Source organism: Ursus arctos, unplaced genomic scaffold, assembly GCF_023065955.2.
Source record: "Ursus arctos isolate Adak ecotype North America unplaced genomic scaffold, UrsArc2.0 scaffold_34, whole genome shotgun sequence".
In the NCBI taxonomy this organism is placed as follows: domain Eukaryota; kingdom Metazoa; phylum Chordata; class Mammalia; order Carnivora; family Ursidae; genus Ursus; species Ursus arctos.
Window position 1 is genome coordinate 13698224 of NW_026623030.1, and position 21832 is coordinate 13720055.

Here is a 21832-nt window from a genome sequence, read left to right on the forward strand (position 1 = left end):
GGCGAGGGTACAGGTGAACAGGCCGTCTCACCCACAGTCATCTGAAGATGTCACTCAGACTACATCTATCAAAATTACAAAGGCGAAGACCTTTGATCCAGTGTTTCCACTTCTAGAAATTTATCCTGTAGTTTTATTCACAGCTCGGTGACACGTGCATGGTTACGTATTGTCACACTGCTTGTAAAGGCAACAGGCTGGGTCCAGTGTATACAGAGGACTGGTCAAATAAATTACAGCTCCCCCTTGCTACGGAAAACTAAGAGCCCACAGAAGGAAGCAGCTCTTTAGATTAGGCTGTAAGGCTAAGTGAAGAAGGGAGGTGCAGGACGATGTCCCAAGTGTGCTGGGTCGTGCGGAAAACCATCTGGAAGGACACCCAGGACAACACTGGCTGCGTCTGAGAAGGGGAGCAGATAGCTGTACAATAGGAACGAGACGGAGACTTCGGTCTGTATACCCCTTCATTCCTTTTGTATCCTGGACCACATGAATGTACTACCTTGTCTAAAGACAAACACCAGGGACGCCTGGGTTGCTCCGTGGGTTAAGCATCCGCCTTTGGCTCAGGGCATGATCCCAGGGTCCTGGGATCAAGCCCCACACTGGGCTCCCTGCTCAGCAGTGAGTCTGTTTCTCCCTCTCCCTCCGCCCCTCCGCCTGCTTGTGCTCTCTCTCAAACAAAATCTAAAAAAAAATTACAAAGATACACATTAAGGAAGGAAAAAGAGCAACGGTGTAAGCACAATGATGAACGGCAACCAATCCTGAGCTATAGGACAGAGCCGACAGGGAGACAGCAGCCCCTACCCTTTTTCTTAGAGCGCACACGCATGAGCCGGGGTGGGGGGGTTGATGAATCTTGAGCAGACTTCACCACACCCAGGGTGGAGCCGGACATGGGGCTCGATCTCACAACCCTGAGATCCCAACCCTGAGCTCACGACCTGAGCTGAAATTAAGAGCTGGACGCTTAACTGGCTGAGCCCCCCAGGTGCCCCAAGAGTGTCCCCTTTGAAGAGACGATACTAGTTCATCTCCAAGGGCTGTAGCTCAGGGACCCGGGCCTGTGTTACCAGATCCTCTGTTTTGTTTTGTTTTTTCCCCAAGAGACATTACAAATCCAGATTTTATGCAAATCTCCCTATTTTCAAATGTTTCCAAATACTTCAAATTTTAAAAAAGACCCTATGGTGGCTTAAAAAAAAATGGGATCAGAGGGTTTGGTCTTCCTGTCCTAGATGGTCAAGGAAGACAGAGCCCTGGAGATCACCAAGTCCCCACCAAGTCCCTAATTTAACACACTGAAAAAGCAAGGCCCAGAGAGAGGAAAGACATGCCCGAGATCACACAGCAAACCAGGCTCCAAGCTGGGATTCCCCCCGAGGACTATGTGCTTCCACATCGTCCTCCTCTTGGCCAACAGCGCCGGAAAATCACGGTGAGACAGACATGGTGCATCGTGGGGTCCCAGGCAGGGGGCTGGGGTTGGGGTCAGAGACGGCTCCTGGGGTGGTCATCACATCCCTTGGGAGTCAGCCAAAGGGGGTGGGGGCGCGGCACAGGCAAAGGCCTAGACCATGGAGAGCCCCGGGCAGGGTCATGGTGGGTGGACGTTCTGGGATTCAGACGGCATTCCCTGCGGGGATCGGACCCGCCGAGGCCTGAGGTGGGAAAAGCTGGGTGTGTCCAGGAAAGACAGTCCCTCGGCCCGGACTCAGTGGGCAGAGGCAGGGGACGGGGCGGGGGCTGGAGAGGCACGGGCAGAGGGACGGTGTGCACTCACACTTGCGCAGCTCCAGGCTCTTGCTCGGGCAGGCCAGGTGCTGGCCCGGTGGGTTCTGGGTCCTCTGCAGACAGGCCAGCATGGCTGAGCTGGGGGCCCGCGGTGGGGCACACTGCACAGCAGGGTCCCTGTGAGGAGGGAGATGAGGCGCTTGTCACTCGGACTGCTTCGTGCCCGCCTCCCACTTCCCTTGGCTGGGAGTTGCTTCCAGCAGCCTCCCCACTATCCGGCAGAACATCGGAGACTCTCCAAGCAGATACCCCTTCTCCCTTATCTGACAGATGAGGACACTGAGGCCTGGAGGCATCAAAGGAAGGAAAGGAAAAGAATCGGGGCGCCTGGGTGGCTCAGTCGGTTAAGCATCTGCCTTTGGCTCGGGTCATGATCCCAGGGTCCTGGGATCAAGCCCCACATCAGGCTCCCTGCTCAGCGGGGAGTCTGCTTCTCCCTCTCCAGCTCTTGTCCTCCTTCCTGCTTGTGTTCTCTCGCTCTGCCAAATAAATAAAATCTTTTTAAAAATATTAAAAAAAAAAAAAAAAAAGGAAAAGAATCCAGGTCTCGGGTGGGCCCGTGACGGGGACAGAACTGAGCAGTCCCACATGCCCTGGCCCTGCTCCCTGTGTGGGTCACTTCCTGCAAGGGGCTTCCCTGATGCCCCCAGGCCTGGTTAGATCCTCACCCCTTCCTGCTTCCTCAGCAGGTTACCCATCCAGCCGGGGGGAGGGGGGGCCCTGTGGCTCTCTGGTCACCACCTGTGAGTGGGTCTGTCCCTGCCCTTCAGTTTTGAGCTCCTGGAGAGCACAGACCCCACGTGGTCACCTTTGGGAGCTACACGGCGGGGTGGGGTGGGGGGCGCCCAGGAACTGCCAGAGGGCGCACGGGTGTCCCAGCGTGCTGAAATGTTGTTCTGGAGCATTCTCACAGCACCCGCATGGGGAGACGTCCAGGACAGCATTCCTGGGAGAACACGCAGGCTCCAACCCTGACCGGTGCTGAGCCTGAGCCCTGAGCCCAGGTCCCAAGGGCCCCCCGGCTTCCCAGAACACAGAGCCCCTGAGGGGCAGGTGCACACAGGCCAGGTGGGGTCCGTCCTGGAGGCCATGAAGAGAGGGCGGGGCTTCTCTGCAGGGCCCTCCCTTCCTCTCTTCCCGGTAAGGAGCCAGAGCCAGTGGCCAGACAGCCCTGCTGTCCACCCAGCCTGACCCCGGCCCCCCACCACCTCCTGACCCCACCCCGCCCCCACCAGTGTCCTGAGCAGCCAAGCTGGGCCAGCTCAGTCCTCCTGCTGGTTCTTAAAAAAAAAAAAAAAAAAAAAGGGAAGAAAGACTGGGAGGGGGCGGGGGGGGGCGTGTGTTTAAGGGGAAGAAAGGGGAGTTATTTAATACTAAACAGGTGTCTGGAGCCCTTAAATTCTGCTGCTTTCTTCTAATAATGAAGTATTCATGAGGAAAAGCCTTTTTTCACTACTTTCTTAAGATACTAATTTCACAACAAGCTCCTTGTTACGGCGCAATTATTCCAATCTTGAATTTCCCCGAGACGGTTGCAGCCTCCTGTCTGTCCTGGCCTCTCGGTAAATGAAAGACAATCACGTAACCACCTTTCATTATGCTCTATTTTACTTTCAGCAAAGGTACCCTGAAAGAAATGATTTACTCTGAAAGGGACTTTTATTCAGTTTCAAAACCAATTTTCTCCTATTACTGTCTCAAAAAAAAAAAAAAAGAAAGAAAGAAAGAAAAAAAGAAAAAGAAAGTAGGGGGTGTATGGGGGAGGGGAGGAGGTTCTCATCCCCCCACCCCCCAATCGCCAGCCTTAACGCAGCCACGACGCAGTCAGAGCTGCAGTATCCACTTCTCGGCTTTGATTTCTGGTAATTTTAAAATATGCCATTACAATCAGGCAGAAATTACACAGTATAAAAAGGGAATGAAGTGGGGTTTATTGCAGGGATGAAAGCCCTTGACAGCAGGAAGGAGGCACTGCTCCTGGGAGACAGGGGACCCGGGCCCTTTAGGACATAGGCGCACGCACGCTCTGCCCCACCCGGACACCTGGGGACACACGGGCAGGGCGCCGTCCACGCGCACTACGTACATCTCCGGAGACAGGCACGGCGCCATCCACCTGTGCCCACAGTGCCGCGCCCCTCTGCGCCCCCTGGCGCCCTCGCATGCACATGCAGCCTGCCCACGGTCACGCACAACCGCGTGCGCACCTGCAAGGTACGAGGCCCGCGGCTCAGCCTCTCTCCCCGTCATGCCGGCCCGGCCGGGTATCCACTTCTCACGGCTCTGACACAGGGTGTGGGGGACAGAGGGGAGAGCCGGAGAGGGCGGCCAGCCACAGGTGAAAGTCCTCTCCCCCCGCAGATACGGAAACCAGAGACAGAGAGGCAGCACCCCACCCAGGGCCACCCAGCAGGCAGTGGCTACATGAGCCTGCCCCCTCACCAGCGGGTAGCCGCCAGGACCGGGCTGGAACCCTGGAACCTACATACCCCTGCCCCAGTGTCCACTGTGTGACCCCAGGGAAGTTACTGCCCCTCTCTTGTGAGAGAGGCTCCCTGATCCCTCCCAGATCATTATCCACCAGCATCCTGACCGTGCCCAGCACCCCCTACCCCTGCAGGTCCTCCTCACCTCTTGCCTTTCACTGGATGCCAGGGGCCCAAGAAGCCGAGCCCCTGTCCAGGTCCTCCCCTGCAACTCCCCACGGGCCACACATTCCAGCATGCTTTTGCAGCTGAATGGGGCAGGCTGGGGGCTGTAGTTGTTGGGGATGAGGGGCCGGCTGCCTACTCTGGGGCCTCTCTGGACCCCATCAGCTGCCCTCTCGGTGGGGCTCTGGTTTTCAGAGTGCTCCGATGGTGGACGCCTAAGCAGTTCTGGGAGCTGAGAGGTCACCAGTTCAGGGGGCAACAGAGGATTCCCCTGGAAGGGACAGGATCCATGTTCAGGCCTCAGCTCAGTACAACAGCCTGGATCATTTCATCCCTTGCTTCTGGAGGCCCCATAGCCCCAGAGACCACCTTCCCTTGAACGGGAGGGGTTTTCCTCTCTGTGCCTCTAATCCCAACTCACTGCTCTTTTTCCCAGGAACCGCATGACCTGCTGCTGGGGCAGGTGGGGGGGTCAGTGTGGGAGGAGACAGGAGCCAGCCGAGCACGATGACGAGTGGGTTACCACCAGTTCCCACATCATCCCAACCATCTACAACAGGACGGTCAGACCCCTCTCCAACCCCAGAACAGAGCCCAGCCTTCTTTGCCTATCCCCACCAGCTCTCCCTCTGCCCACAGCACTGCCACCCCAGCATTTTAACTCAGACTCTGGCTCAGCTGTCCCTCCTCTGAGCATCCCCCCCACAGTCCTAACTAATCACACCAAGCTGTAATTGCCAATTTTTATGTCTGTCTGTCTCCACTGGACTGTGAGTTTCTCAGGGGCAAGGACCATGTCTTATTTGTCTCTTTCTCCCAGTGTCTGGCAAAGAGTAATCATTTAATAAATAGGTGCTGAATGACCGGCTGGATCAATGAATCAGTAATTGTCAGATGAAGTGACCAAGGCCCAGAGAAGCCAAGCATCCTGCACAAGGTCACACAGCAAGCTGGGGACGGGAATAGGGCAGGCGCCTAAAACACTCATGTTCTTCCCGTGACCCCACCCTGCCCCCTCTTTGCTTGGCATCAGCCCATCTGCAGAAAGCTAGCTCCTCTGAGGCCCCACCCTGACTCATGACTCCCCCAGCCAGGGACCATCCTGGGAACACTGCTCATTTTGAAACCCTATCTGCAAATCAGGCTGTTTATAAGCCCAAGGTCTTTTGTGACTTTAATAAAAAAAGGGGGTGGGGGGAGGGAGGGAGAAAATGTCACAAGCCTCAATGATTAGAATGCTTTGGCATCATTCCTGACGTGGGGGCTGATAAGGCGTCTTATCTCAGAGGCACCCCTAGGAAAAGGTCCCCTCCACCAGATAACGCCCCCAGCTGTCGATATGCCCTTTCATGGCTGAGGATTTAGATAAAGGAAATGTGACAGGGGAGGGGAAAGAAAGGAAGGAACTTTCCAAGTCCGAGGAGGAATTGAGTCTGTTGCTGCTTGCCTTGGCAGAACAATGCGTAGGAGAAGGCTGTCTAAAGGCTGTCTTTATTTTTATTAAAAGAACAGGGAATTGGGGCCTTTGGCCGTGCCTGCCTTTTGTCATCTCTCCCTGCCTGTCTGGCTGCAGGGAGCCTCGGGAAGCCCCCAGCCAGCGGGAGGGGGAGCTCACAAATAACGGTACACACGTTAGTACTAATAATAGCGCCGCCCATTTTTCCCATGTTCCCTCTGTGTCGCGTCCCACGTGCGTCCTGTCCGTGATACCTCACCGCCACTTCCTAGCAGCCTCTGTGGGTTCTGCTTTTAGCCCCATTTCACAGATTAGGAAATGGTCACAGAGAGGGGAAGTAATCTGCACAAGGTCACACAGCTTTTAGGTGTCATCCCAACCACAGCCTGCACCTTCAGCCTCACACACGTGCAGCCCCCACCCCTGGCTCCATCATGGTGGAGGGGGTGCCCTCCACCCCCAGCTCCTGGGCAGCTGGGCAGGAAGGAGCCAAGGCAAAGGCCTGCTTCTCCCCAGTGCCCAAATCCACTTTGATTCTGAATCTACTCCAGCAGGGCCTGGGATCAAAGGGAGAGAGGTGAGGAGCGGAAGGAGGAGGAGGGGCTCCCAGGAGGCCACTTACTCATCCCATAAACATTCGCGGAGGACAGTGTGTGAGGCCTGCGTTGGGCAGAACAATACTGAGAGGAATAAATTGCAGACCCTGCCTCTGGGAGAACCATTCTGAGGTGGCTGTCATTTACCCCCCCATTCACTCACTCACTCTCACTTGCTCACTCATTCAGGCAGCAAACACTCCCCGAGCATCCTTTGAGGGCCAGCCCCATGCCATGTGCACTGTGAAAAATTGGTAAGAATGTCCTACCAATGCCTGGGGCCTGCTTCTCCCTCTCCCTCTGCCTGCCATTCCTCCTGCTTGTGCTCTCTCTGTCAAATAATAAATAAAATCTTAAAAAAAAAAATGTCCAGCCAAAGAGAACATCCAGTAAGAACGGACTTCCCATTCCCAAATCCAACCCACTGAAAACGAACTTTCCCGGGGGCGCGTGGGTGACTCAGTCCGTTAAGTGTCTGCCTTGGACTCGGGTCAGGTCATGATCCAGGGGTCTTGGGATCAAGTCCCATGTTGGCCCCCTGCTCAGTGGGGAGTCTGCTTCTCCCTCTGCCCCTCCCCCCACTCCTGGGCTCTTTCTCTCTTTCTCAAAAAAGAATAAATAAAATCTTTAAAAAAAAAAAGAGAGAAAGGAAATGAACTTTCCTGGCTTCTCCCTCCAGCTGCTATTTCCCGAAAGTAGCAGGCGGGCAGAACTTTCCCTCATGCACCCTGCAGGTCCGCAGTCTGCCCCTTGCCAGGCTGGGCTGACCCTAGAGCAGGGCAGACCTATGCTTGGGCTCCACAGAAACGTGAGGCTGTGACCTCATGAAGGCCATGGCTACACCACTTCCAGCCCTTGTCCTTCCCCGCCCCTGGAGCTGCCTATCTGGCCTCGCTGGCTCTACCCAAGGCCAAAGACCAGCTGTGGCTTGGAGGGGAAGGTCACGTCAGGCCTTTCCCAGTGTCCAGTGGAAGTAGGATTTCACAGAGGAGAGCCAGCCCTGGATGCCTCTGGGTGGCACCGGCCTACACCAGGGCTCTGACTGGCTCAGTGACTTGGAGGAAGTCACAGTCCCTCCCTGACTCTGTTTCCCTCACTGAATCTTTTTTTTTTTTTTTTAAGATTTTATTTATTTATTTGACAGAGAGAGACAGCCAGTGAGAGAGGGAACACAAGCAGGGGAGTGGGAGAGGAAGAGGCAGGCTCCCAGTGGAGGAGCCTGATGTGGGGCTCGATCCCTGGACTCTGGGATCACGCCCTGAGCCGAAGGCAGACGCTTAACGACTGCGCCACCCAGGCGCCCCTCCCTCACTGAATCTTGATGGGGGAACAGCCCAGTGGATTTTGTAGGAGGGACTTCCAGTTTGGACATGAGGAGAGGTTATGATTTGGTTGGATTTGGATTTTGGCCTTGTTCTCCTTCTCCCTGTTCTGGCCGTGGAGCCTGACCCCAAGTGCCGGGAACACTGTGAAGTGGTGGTGGGAGGCCCAGGGCCTGGGGAAGAGAATGAGCACGGATTGGGAGCCTGGGAGAGCTGGAGTCAGATCCTGGCTCTATGGCCCTGAGTCACTTTTCTGTGACAGTCCCCAGCACCACAAGCCAGGCCAGCACGAAGCCTCAGAAAGCTCAGTCCTCCCTAAACAGTGAGTGACTGGAAATCGCCTGCCTCTGGCCAGGATGGCAGGGCAGAGGGACCCTTGCCCAGCAGTGCCATAAGGAGTCTGGGTGCACAGCCCCCTCCCCCACAACAAGAGGCTCCACCGTCTGTCTCTTTCTTCCTCTTCCCTGTCTCTCTCCCTCTCCCTTACTCTGCCTCCCTGTCCTGCTGTCTCCCTTCTTTCTTCCTGCTGTCCCTCATTCTTGTTCCCCTCCTGACCCCACTCTCGCCTATTCCTTCCCTCTCTCTCCCTCTCGCCACCCCCCCATCCCACTCTGTCTCTCTGCAAGGCAGCCAGAGTAGAAGCCCACCCCCATCCCCCTCCTGCCACTCCCTCCCCCATTTCTGTTCTGAGCCTGAGGCCTTCCAGGGGACCCTGTTAATAATTAAATGTTAATCTAAAAAGCAATTTGAGCTGCAGCTAGGCAGATCTGGTTAGAGATTACATTAGCATGGAGGAGGCGAGGGTAATTTTCTTTAACCCCTCTCCTGATCTCTCAAGCCCGGGAATCTTCAAGTCACACCGCCACTGCTGATTAAACTGGTGCAGGGCCGGGCTGTGGATAAGGGTCTGTGAAAAGTGATTATTTCCCCACTGCCATTTGGGCCACAGCACCAGAAGGGGATTTTCACTCTTTTTTTTTTTTTAAAGGTTGGGGTGGAGGGGCATTGCCCCCTTCAACAGGAGGCCTCATCTACCACCAGGATTATTGCCACGTCCATCCCCACCCTGGCAGGGCCAGAAGTCTCTCTAAAATGCAAATCTGGCCACAAAGCATACCTGGCAGAGATGCCAAACCTGCGCTTGGGAGGCAAGAACTTTCCATTCAGTCTGGGCCCAGCCCTGCAGTGGGTACTGGAGCCAGACATGCAGGTAGTTCTGGGCTATCAGGAGAGACCAAAAACTGAACCAATAATCACGAATGCCAGAGGGCAGGCAGCCACAGCTGGAGCCCTGAGGTGGGCATGAGCTTCTCACCACCACACTTGTAGGCCTGTGGAATCCCTTCTGCTTGCCCCCTTCCTGAGTCTCTACCCACTCCTTGAAATTCTACTTGACTTTCAACTGAAGCCCAGGTTCCGCAAGGGCTTCTCAGAGACACGCAAGGTGCTTGATAAACATTTGATCAATAATCAAATTAATGGAGTTCCTCATGCGGCTCTCTCTGATCCCTCCTCCTTTGGTTCACGGTGCTATGACCAGTGACCGTGCACAGGGGGCTCCCAGGAAACCATCTCCTGAAGGAAGGATGGGCCAGAAGCACAAGGCAGGGCTCAGACAGTGGCTGCCAGGGGCGGGCAGCTCGTCTGAGCCCTTCAGCACCACGGCCAGCTCCCAGCGCAAGTGCCCTGAAGAAAGGGGCAGGGCGGAGCCTGGGAGCCTAGTGACGTCAGTCGCCATGGGAACTAATCTCGACGTTATCTGCCCTGGGCCGCTAGCACTCCAACCTCTGGACACGTGACAAATTAAGCACCTACTGTGTGTGAGAGGCTGAGGCAGTAACAGACCCTGACGGAGGGGAGGGGGCATCAGAGGGGCAATTACAAGGCAAGGAGACAAGTGGTAGCCATGATGGGGCCACCCTACCTAGCCTAGGGATGTCATGATCAAAGGACAGCTCTGCTGCCCTCATAAGGAGGGTTAACGATATCGTTCCAGTCTTCGGATCCCAATATCTGAGATTTATCCCTTAACTCTGACGCCTAGGGCACATCCCGCTGAGACTCAGTTTCCTCCTCTGAAAAACAGGTTAATTCCATGGATTGTACAAGGGGTTGTACCACGGATTGTACCAATAAGGTGCCAGGGTCGTCCTAGTACCTGACCAAGTGGTAGCTGTTATTAGTATCGTTTATGATTACCATCAGCAGGTAGGTAGTAAACAGCCAGGTGAAGACGCGGGGAGAAGGGGTCCGAAGCAGAGGACTGCACACGCAAGCATAAGAAGACTTGAAAAAAACTGGGGAGTGTGAAGAACTTGAAGCAGCTCCAGGAGGGAGAAGAAACCCTCTCGGTGAGTAACTAAGAGCACCCCATCTGTGTTAAGGCCAGGCAGGGTCACCAAGGCAGAGGGAACAGGGGCAGGGAACCCAAGCTCCAGGAGGCAAGCAAGACCCACCTCTGAGGACAAGTGCTGGTTCAGGGCCGGGAGAGGCTGAGAGCAGGTGCTGGGTGGATGGAGGGCTCACAGGAGGTCTTGAAAACTGCTCTCATGATGGGGTGAGGCAGCAGTTGCTGCCACTGGCATCAGACCTGGCTGGCCCTCTCCCAGAACCAAGGGCCACCCAGGAGCACCTAGGGAGTGAATGGGGGGAGGGCTCATTCTCATGAAAATGGAAGCCCTAGCCTGGGGAGCAAAGGCCCCCAATCTCAGACCCCCCTCCCCAATCCAGCTTCCACTCCCTGAGAGCAAGATCCCAAGATAGGAAGTGGGGGGTGGACGGCGCGATTGTAGAAATCACTTATTCTTCCCCTGGTCCTGGCCTGGGCTTAAGAGACAGCCAAATCTCCCTTTTCACCTTCCAGCCAAGGGTGAAGCTGGGCATCAACATACTGACGTCATCAACAGAAAGGACCCAACCCAGGATTTTTGTTGGAGGTCACGGAACCTCGTGGAGGAGCAACATACAAGTGGAGACCAAAATGATACTGGGTGTTACCAGATGACTCCAGGGTAATGGGTCCAAAAGGGGGAACACCGTGCAAAGGGCGAAGGTGAGACCCATCGTGGAGCTGGGTGCCCCCACCCATCCTTTCACCTATCCCCCTGCACCCCCAGATCCTTGCACCCTACAGTTCAGGGTTAACCCAGTGACGGGGAAGGAGAAAATCTAATGATCAGAGCAATAGTAGGAGCTGGTTTTTATTTTTAGTGTTCCCACAGGCTCAGCACTTTACAGACATCACCTCATTTAACCCACCCCACAACCCAGAGAAAGAGAGGATTACTATGGTCTGTGTACGCGAGGAAACAGAGGCCGGGGATGGAGCTGTCCAGGGCCGCAGGGCAGGCAGTTAGTTGGTGGAAGGGGCAGGGAAACCCAGCAGAAGAGGTGGGCCTGGGCCAGACTTAGACCCCAAGCAGAGAGAAGAAGGGAAGAAAACTAGGCCCAGGGCAGGAAGGCCAGGAATGCTTAGGAGACAGAAGCCCAGGTCGGCAGGGTGGGCTGAGGGGAGGGCTGGTCTTGACTTTGAACCAGGAGCCAAAGATCAACAGATGCTTTAGAGGATCAGACTAGAATAGAAAGGAGTAGAGCCTTCGGGACAGGGGGCAGGGAAACAGAACAGGGCACTCTGGCCCAACAACACCATCAACATATCTATATACATGTCAAGCCCCCAAAGCCAAGCCCCACTTGTGTGTGGACCAGGTGTCCTTTGCTGTGAGCTGGGGCGCAGTGTCTCTAAGCCCCCATCATCTGTCCACAGGGCACCATGATCTTAGCACTGGGATGCTGGGGCCGGACCACCTGGGTTCAAACCCAGCTCTGCTCCAGGCTGGCTGTGGGACTGTGTTTATCTCTAGGGAGTTTGGTTCTTCTTTATGTTTCTATTTCTAGTTTTTCTACAGTGATTCTGCATCCCTACTGTGGGTATGTGTTTTTTTAAAGTAACTTTTTGGAAAGGGATCTCACCCACTGACCACCTGAGGGCAAGGAGCTGGATGTACTGTAAATTCTTAGCTGCGACAGGGAGCAGTTGCTCAGGGAGGAGACAGTGGCCAGGGCGGGTGAGGGTGGGTGGAGGGGGAGGCAGGGGCATGAGAAGGCCCAGAGGTTTTGAAATCCAGGAGCGGAGGGGAGCAAGTCTGGTCCAGGCAGCCCTCCAGCGGGTCCTTCCCGTAACTCTTCCACGACAGACCCGTGCTCTGACCGTGTGCGTCATCACGTCCCAGCGTCCCAGGGTCTGTTCGTGCTACCCTCCACTCTGCAGGGGCCTGGCTGGGCTTCCATGTGGAACTCACCTCCTTCTCCACTCAAAACTCCCCCACGGGCTTCCATGGCATTTCTAACAATATCCTCTAAGGCTGAGAACCCCTTCCCTGCTCCCTGCCCACACCGTCCCTCTCCCCTCGTTTACCCTGATCTTCCAGCAACCTTGGGCTCATCCCAGGACCTTTGCACTCCCAGTTGTCTCCACCTAAATACTCTGCCCCAGGGCTCTCGGGTAGAAATACAATGTAATTACAAATTTTCTAGTATCCACAAGGGAAATTATGTCTTTTTGTTTGTTTTTAAAAATTTTAAGTAATTTCCCCACCCAACGTGGGGCTTGAACTCACAATGCTGAGATCAAGAGAGACACGCTGTCATGACTGAGCCAGCCAGGTGCCCTGGAAAATTACGTTTACTGACATATTTTTTTGATCTAATATATCTAAAATAGTATCACTTCAACATGTAATCGATATTTAAAAATGACTAATGAGATATTTTATTTTTTTCCCCACACTAAGTCTTTGAAAGCTGGGGTAGATTTTACCCATACAGGACATCTCAGATAAGAAGGGGTGGCGCTCTCCATGCCAGCTCTAACTCCTCATTCACAGTGCAACTCAAACATCACCTCCTCCAAGGGGTCCTCCTTGACTGCTCCAGCCACTATCCCATCATGGCTACAGTTCCTTCAGTGTCATTACCACTCTGAAATGACCTTATTGATGAATAGTTTAGAATCTGAATCTTCTACCAGAGTGCAGACTCCACTGTGTTTGCACACTGGGGCACACAGGTGCCTGGGGTGGGCAGGTGGTAGGGGATGGGGGTGGGGCCCCAGGGCCCTTGTCTGTGCACCTCATTCCAAATTCTGCTCTCAGTGAGGAGAGGCAGAGGCCTGCGTGTGTGTGGGGGGGGGCTGCTGGGAGGGGGAGGATGTGCACACACATACACACACATAAAGACCCCCACCCCCTCCCCCCGCTTCTGAGGAGCGGGCCTAGAAGATGGGCCTCCTTTCAAAATCAGCCCGGCGCGGAAAAACAGCTGTGACAGCACAAAGCCGAGATTGAATCAGCGACGGGCCCGATTGCCTGGTGACGGTTACAAATGATCTGATGTGGAAAAGACAGGATCAGATGTGTGCGGAACAACGGCTGCTCCGAGCCCCCACATGCCAGACAATGGGCTGCCGGGCGGGCGGGCAGGTGGCTCCCAGCAGCCCAGGCCGGAATTCGCCGATCGTTGCGGGGCCCAGGACTGACTTAGCGTGGAGTGGGCCCTTCCTCTGGGTGAAGGCTGGGCTTGGCCTTGTCCACCCACCTACTCACACAAGCCCCACCTGACCAGGACAGTCACCTCTGCAAGACAAAACCAAACGCTCCCCAAATGCCCAACACCTGGGAAGAAAGTCCTCGGCATGAGACCAAGTGCTGAGCTCTGGGCAGTGGGATGATGGCTGAATTTTTCTTTATCAGACTTGTTTCCAAATACTAAAAGATGCATTTCACTTTTGTAATGGGGGAGGAAAAAGGACATTTTCCCTACTTCTTACACCCCACCAGCCCCCAGCTTTTGCCTCAGAAGGGTGGGCAGGTGTCCCCTGCCACACAGAGCTCCACGACAGCCACAGGAGCCGGCTCTTACCCTACCCCCAAGAGGTGGGGCGGGGGATGAACCTCTGTGTGTGACTCCCAGGCTCTCAACCACTCGGTACGCAATGTCAACTTCCGGCGACCCTCTCCACCACCCTGTGCGCGAAGGCTGCGTCCGGAGAGACTGTGGCTTGCCCACAGGTGCGCGGCAGGAAGGCGGCGGAGCCTGGGGCCTCACAGACCCATCTCTAGGCTCTTTCTACACCAAGGCCGGGAACACAGGAGATGCTCAGTAAATCCCATTGAACAGAGGGATGCGCTGAGCCTTTCTTTCTCGACCAGTTTGTGCAGCCCGGAGCTCACAGCTCTCCTCTCTAGTCACCTGCCCAGGCCCCTGGGGTCTCTCCCTCATTTCACTGCACAGTGTACCTACTGCTTCAGTCCTATCAACCCCTCTGCACATCTGGAACACAGGGGACCCTGGGGAACCAAGCGTGTGCTCGACAACGCGGGTGGGTGTGGGACGCGGGCTGGGCGGCAATGCGAGCCCCACCCTTAGGGGTGTCATGGAGGCTCAAGGGCTGGGAAGCTTCTGCAAGAGGGAAGGAGGAGGGCTCCTTCCTCAAGAGGTCTGGGCGGGGGGCTGCTTCACCCAGCCTCGAGCCCATCCTGAGATGTGCGGGCATGGCCACACCTCCCATTCTCCAGGGGCAAGCAGAGGCTCAGAGAGGCCCGGGGTTTGTCCAAGGCCACCTGGTGAGGTCTGGACGTGAAGCCAGGTCTGCTACACTCTGAAGCCCGTGGCAGAGCCATGCCAAGGGAAAGCTGGGATTCCAAGTGGGCGCCCACTGTCCCACAGGTCACTCTGGCCATCAGCACTGGGTCACCTCCCCCGGACACCACCCTGGCCTTGAGTAGTGGGCATGACTGCAGGCCGAGAGGCTGTTTCCAAAGGGGCTGCCCTGAGTGCCACGAAGTTAGCCTTCTACCACCACCACCTGGATGGTGTCCTACCGGGCCTCAGCCTCCAGAGCTGCAGGGTGCTGCCTGCTTTAGTCCCTGACCAGCAGTATCCGGGAAGGCTAAGGCACAAACCCAGAACCCTGGCTCTGACACTTCCAGCAGGACTCTCTTGAGGAAGTCACCAGGACTCAGTTTCTCCATGTAAAAAATGGGGCTGGAAACAGCACCTCTGTCACCTGGCCATGGTGAGGACGAAGCTGGAGGAGTGTACACAGAGTGCGGTCACTTCCTCAGTGGCACCCTTCTAGCTCCTGCAATCCCGCACTCACTGGGGGCCCACCGTGCTGGCAACGCCCACCCTCAGCTTTCACCGTCAAGGGCCAGAGGGGACAGCAAGGGGCTTCAAGAGGTGAAGGGATGTGTCCATGGCCATGCAAGCAGGGCGAGGGGACTGGGAGGTACGTGCGGCCCTGGCCTGGGGACCCTTGAGCTTCAAGACCTAAATCCCAACTCCTTCCAGCACAGTTTATCCTCAACTCTTGGGGACAAGCCCCACGTGCGCCCAGGTGAGAGTGGGAGTGGCTCCCTCCACAACACGTTGCCTGAGCACCACCTGTGGTGGGGGGCTACGGGGACCCAGAGCCTCAGACACAGCAGGGACGGTAAGGCACATGCCCAGCAACCCCTACCCTGGTCAGATGGAGCTTCAGGGGAGCCCAGGGAAGAAGTCATTCCCAGGAGGAAGGGGGGCATCTCAGCCCCTTGACCGTGTGCTCAGGCACCACACAGAGCAGTCACCTGGCAGGCTTACTGAGTCTCTGAGCCAGGCCTTGTGGGGCTCACTGAACAGCAGTGTGGGGGTGTGAGGGTACTCTGCGGAGGAACCCCAGCCCACAGGCTGATGCCAGAGGCAGTACTTCACAGTTGTTCACCCACTGAATCTTCTAACTTCCCTGAGGTAGAGACGATTATCATCCCAATCTTCCAGGGGGGGAAACAGAGGCACGGAGAGGTGAAGCCACTTGCCCAAAGCCATCCAGTAAGGGACTGGTGAACAGGGATTTGAACCCATATCCATGTGGCTCGGCGATCACGACCACCACACCCAGCCCTTCCGTCGAAGAGAACATGGGGTGGGGGTAGTGGTCTTGAAGGCCAGGCTGAGGTCTTGGCACATCATCGGCAGACCAGAGGGAGCCACAGAGGTGTCGCGGTTACAGCGAGGACTCTGGAGCTGGCCTATCTGGCTTTAAACCCTGGCTCTTCCACTCACCGGCTGTGTAGCTTTGGGCAGGTCAACTAACCTCTCTGTGCTTATGTCCCCATCAGAAGGAAGGGCACAGGACAACGAGGCTGAATTGTAGCACACAATGAATTTCACGTGTTATTAAATTGGAAAAAGAAAAAGAGAAAAACCCGAAGGCTGGTGGACTGAGACAGGGCCTGGTCAGGTTTGGGGACAATCCGGTCGCTGGGCCTAGGGCACGTCTTGGCTCAGGGCAGTGGGCACAGACTGGCAAGGCCCAGCCCAGCCTTGCCAGGGGGTGCCGGGCCTGGGGAGGGGGCGGCGGCGGCGGCGGCTCAGGGCCCTACTGGGACATGCGCCGGCACGTGCGCGCGCACGGCTGTGTCTGTTGCTGCAGCGGCTTCTATGCAAACATGTTAATTTGTTTTCATTTTGTGTTTTTTTTCCCTCGCAGGATAATTGGGTGAGTTTGAAGTCTTGGCGAGGCTGCTGATTATAGCTATTTGGGTGGTGCCCTTGCGGGGCTCTGGGCCCTGCCTCCTGCCTCTGGCAGGGAAGGCGGCGTCTGGGGGTGTCTCGAGGGGTGCATGGAGCTGCCGCTGGGTTCTGGGGGCTCTTGCTGGCTGGGGACGGAGAAGGCGTGACATCCTGGGACCCACCTCACGCTCTCCGCCCAGAAAACACCATATCCCTGAAGGGCGCAAAATCCCACCCACAAATATCTTTTCTTCGCCCTGTTTGCTGCAGTTAAAAAAAAAAAAAATTTGGGGCATGGTTGCCGATATTAAAACGACAAGAAAAACTAAGATTTCACCCCAAATTCTCATTGTCTGGTTGGTCTTGAAAACAAAGTAAAACTGGCGGCTCTGGAACCTCTGAGCCCACACTCCCACGAGGCCCAGCGGCAGCTGCTCTGTTCCTCACGTCACCTGCTCGGCCCCTGTGGGCACCTGAGTTTTCCACCCCGGAGAAGCGCATGGGCTTTGAGGTCGCATGATCTGAGGCTCGGACCAGGCTCTGCCCTCAAAAGCTGCATGGCTGAGCCAGTATCTGCCTTCCTGAGGCTCCTTCCCCATCCGTGAAGGCCCTGCCTCGCCTTGGCAGGACTGAAATAACACGGCGGAGATTTCGGGAGCGGGCCGGGTGTGGAAGGGTCGGCTCCCTTCTGGAGAGTAGGGTAGGCTGGGGTGGGAGCTTCCTGCTCCCCAGGTGTCCTGCACTGGATCCCATCCCGGGACAAGCAGCTTGTCTCTGATAGGTTTCGCATCCCTTTCTTCCATCGGGCGGGGACCAGGGATCTGAGGCTGGGGCTGCGTCTCTATCTCGGACTTCACAGACAGCCTACTATGCGCCACACTGTGGCAGAAGAGCTGGGAGAGGTGGAAAGGCTTGGGGCTCCGGCGGCAGGAGGCAGGGTGCGGGACCCCAAGGGGGACTCCAAGCCCCACCGGGATGGAAGACAACTAGGGGAGAGGAGGGCTGGCCTTACTCTGCAGAGAAGGGAGGCATGTGTGTACTGGGGTGCGTGTGCGTGCGTGCAAGCGTGTGTGCTGGGAAGGGGAACAATGAAGGCAGTCGCCGTGGACGCCCCGGGCTGACAAAGGCACAGAGGAGGGAATGGCCTAGTGGGCGCGAGCAGGGGTCCCAGGTTGCTACGATATGCTGTGGGAAGCCAAGTGGCCTCTGGGGCTGCCTGTCGGTGTTCTGGGCCTCCCACAGCACAGAGGGGACTTGGTCGGTGTCTACAGTGGACAGCTGCCCAATGGGCTGGGTGGAGGTCAGGTAGAGATGAAGGGCCGGGCCTTCCGGGAAACAACCTTCCCTGTGTTCTCAGGACCCTTGCCACGTCGCTTCGGTTATCCGAGCCTCAGTCTTCCCTTCTGTAAAGTGGGGCTGCGGCAGGGCCCCCTGCCGTGTGTTTATGCTCCTAAGACTTAGCCCACATGCCTGCCACCTGCACACTGCCCTGGCCTGTCCTCTTACCTCTCCCAGGGGAGGGGAGGGACGCCAGAGAGCGCGGCCATGTTCGCACAGCCCGAGCACGTTCAGGCTCTCGGCTCAGGACCTCACCCGTGCTCCCAGCGGTAGATTCTATTCATTCCCATTTTGAAGCTAAGGAGACTGAGACTCAGAAAGTTTAGCGGGTACAGCGGCGCCCCACAAGGTCCTGTCCTCAATCCCCACTAAAGAGACAGCTGCGAGCACAGAGCCTGGCACGACGGAGGGACAGAATGGATGCCTGGTGCCTGCCTAGGGAACAAAGGCAGCTGGAAGCCTTCCCGAAGCCACCTGGGCAATGGAGACGGCCACCTCAAGTCACAGCCCTGGGTCCCGGGACCGAGACCAGCAGGGCACACGGAACAACTCCATGGAAAGAAAAGGTGTTGAAGAGCCACAAATACTGGCCCCGCGAGCAGCTGGGAGTACGACGAGTCCCCTGTCCTCTCTGAGCCTCTGTCTTCATCTGTAATGGGACTACTGCCCTTTCCCTGCAGGGTTCCTGGAGCGTCTGGCCCAGCGCTGGCACACAGTAGGCCTACAGCCAACCGGGTTAATGACTGCCCTTGGCTCCTCTAGCAGCCAGAGGTTCCAGAAAACAAGAGTAGGCAAATCATGGTGGAAGGTGGCGGCAGGGGAGATGACAGGCTCCCTGGCCAGTCCCCTGGGGGTGGCGGCAGACCTCTGTGGAGGGCTCGGGCCTCCCCGGTCACACAGGGTGGCAGCTGGCAGCATCCCCTCCCCCACTGAGCACCACACAAAGGGGCCTCTATTCCCTGCTCTGAGCATTTATCCCTGGCCGGCTGGGCCGCACCGCCCTCTCCCCACTCTGCTGGCGGCCCTGCCTGGCCCGAGCCTACCCGAGCCTACACAAAGGCCGGTGTGTCCCCGCCAAGCCAGCCTGGCCTTAGAAGACCCCGCCTGCAGAGAGTGAGAGAGCTCAAAAGGGTGCTGGGGTGGGTTCATAATGTGTGGCAAGGCCTCACGTCCAGGCCACGATGGGGAGGTGGCTAGGAAGGTGGGAAGATGATTTTGGAGCAGATGAACCTGAACGTGGCTCCAGGTGCCCACAGTTGTGTAACCTCAGGTCGGTTTGGACCTCGATTTTCTCATCTGTACAATGGAGACAATGCCCACCTTTTGGGGCTACCGAGGGCTCAGGTGATGCAGGGCCTAACACACAGCACCGCAGGGGCAGATTAGTGGTAACTGGGGGAGCCCCACCCTGGAAGCCCGGTGGGTCCAACCCCCTGGAGAGGGAGGGGGCACGGCACCTCCTGCAGACCCCTCCATCCAGCAAGATCCACACATGCCGGTGCTGACCCTCAGGCCAGGGTGCGCCCCCTCCTGCTGAGCCCCTCTGCAGGGGGTGGATGACAACAGCACTATTTATGAAAGCACCGACTGTGTCCTAGGGCTCTCAGGTCCAACATCTCCTTTCAACCCCACTGCCACGCTGAGAGGGCGCAGCAGGGTGGCATAACGGCGACAGGCTCTGGAGCCCGGCGAGCCAGGTCCAAATCCCAGCACCATTTCCAGCTGCGAGACTCCTCTCGTGCCCTGGGGACTAGCGCAGCCTCCAGTAAGCCTGAACGCCTCACCACTAAGCTATTAGTCCTAACGCACAGATGGGGAAACTGAGGCCCAGCTGGCAAGCCACACAGGAGGAGGGCGATAAACCTGACGGATCACTCCAGGACTGGGACTCAGGGTTCAAGGCCAAGTCTGGTGGACTCTCGCTTCCTCTTTTCTGCTTGAGGAGGCTGCGAACATATTTCGGCAGTCTTTTCTCATCTTACGGGCGTCCTCGGCTCGGGGGGCCGGTGGGCCATGCGGCCGGCAGAGGGTGGGGCGGGAGACCCGAGCCTGGAGCCTGACCCATCCCCCTGGCTGACCTCCAGGAGCCCTCACCCTGCTGCACAAAGTCCCCCTTCTCTCTCTCCCACCCGCTCGGGGCGGCCAAGTGAGCAGCGGAATACCAAGTAATTAAGTCAGCGCACACCATCCGGGCGCCCAGGAACACTGTGGAGTTTCCCTTTTATGTTTATAGCAATTGTATGAAAATGTGCAACATGGAGCGGCACCAGCTGACAAATGAGACGAAACAGACAGGATTCCGGGCCGGCTTTTTTCCGGGCCTGATTGGCATTAATTGTGAGCGTTTACAAAGCACAACTCGGCGCCTGACATTTGCTTCAAGCGAACATTTCCTTCTAATAGTTTTAATGATTACAACGGGAGCTGGTGATCACTGCCGGGCGGGGAATCGGCTGCCTGGTGCCTGGCCTGGGCTCCTGCCAGGGGTCTGACCGGGCTGTGCTTGCCCGGAGCCCAGGGGTCCCCCTTTTCCCTGCTACCTGTTGCGGGAGGGCTGCACCAAGCGCCCCCCCGCGTGGGGCCTGGCTGTGGGCACACACTGAGCCCCCAGCTCAGAAGCTGATGGGGAAACCCACAGGCACAGGGATCCTGGGTGCAGACCTGGGGCAGAGGGAGGGAAGGGGGAAGGAGGGGAGAGGCATGGGATTTGGCGGACCTGACTCTGAGGCTGGAGGGCCTCAGGTGCCTCATCTTATGACGTGGGGAAGGAAGGACCCCACAAATGTTGGCAGCTATTTCTTTGCCATGTGACCTTGGCCAAATCCCATCCCCGCTCCAGGCCTATCCTCCTTCACCTATGACGTGAGCAGCAGGGACTTGGCCAGAGTCACACATCAGCGCTCCAGTACCAGCTGCACAACCTTGGGAGAGCGCCTTGGTCTGAGTCCGTTTTCCTCATCTGCAGAACAGAGTTCCTAACCCCCGCAGGCTGCAGACTGGTTCCTGGACTCCAACAGAATGGGTGTAAAAACCCTGAGTCTCTCTCCAGCCAAGAGCCTGTGTCCCCTTTCCTCCTGGAGCGTCCTCCAAATACCTCACTCACTCACACGTCCACTCAGTAAATATCAAGTGTCCTGATTAGGAACCTGGGAGGAGGGGCACCTGGGGGGGGGGGCGCAGTTGGTTAAGCTGCCAACTCTTGATTTCGGCTCAGGTCATGATCTCAGGTTGTGAGATCGAGCCCCGCATCAGGCTTCGTGCTCAATGCGGAGCCTGTTTGAGATTCTCTCTCTCCCTCTGCCCCCTCCCCCAACTCATGCACAAGCACTCGCTCTCTCTCTCTCAACAAATGCAATTGAATAAAATCTTAAAAAAGAAAAAAAAGGAGGGTTGCTGGGGTGGCTCAGTCAGTGGCATCTGCCTTCGGCTCTGGTCATGATCCCAGGGTCCTGGGATTGAGCCCCGCATCAGGCTCCCTGCTGAGTGGGGAGCCTGCTTCTCCCTCTGCCTGCTGCTTCCCCTGCCTGTGCCTGCTCTCTCTGACAAATAAAAAAAAATTAAAAAAAAGGCCGGGGGGGGGGAACCTGGGAGGATATCACTGAACAAAAGCCAAGACCCTCCCTTAAGGAAAAGTTATGACAGATAACAGATGCGCTTTGGATGCATTACCCCATTGACTTCTCCCCATTTTACAGAGGGAGCAACTGAGGCACAGCAAGGGAGAAATGAAGTCTCCCAGTCGGGATGAGGTGGCCCAGCAATCGAACCCCGGCAAGCTGCCTCAGAGATGAGTCCTCTCAGACCGCCTGATGACCAGCCCACTTGGGCCCTAGGGGGAAGCCCCTTCTGAGGGTCCGAGGAGCACCGACCCCACGAGTGGGGCTCACCTGCCCAGCCGGGCTGGCCACCATGGCAGGAGGCACGGACCACCTGGAGAAAGGCAATCTGTAGGGCCTGGACAGCTGGACAGGAAAGGGAAGTCCCTCATCTATGGGCCCCCCGACACCACTCTTTCCCACATTTCCATCAGCGCTGGGGAGAGCCGCACTGCATGACAAGTCCTGCTGTAGAGGCCAGCCAAACAGCATCAGCGAGGTGGCTGCGAAAGGATAGCGGGTC

The 21832-nt window shown here is 56.7% G+C and overlaps 1 protein-coding gene across 1 annotated transcript in view; it reads right to left on the reverse strand.

Annotated features, from left to right (window-relative positions):
* The window catches only part of FAM222A (family with sequence similarity 222 member A), a 54226-nt gene that overhangs the window by 23186 nt on the left and 9208 nt on the right, over nucleotides 1–21832 (reverse strand). The window contains 1 exon segment of the mRNA XM_026515082.4: nucleotides 1787–1914. Coding sequence (XP_026370867.3) covers nucleotides 1787–1868 — 82 coding nt within the window. The 5' untranslated portion in view covers nucleotides 1869–1914.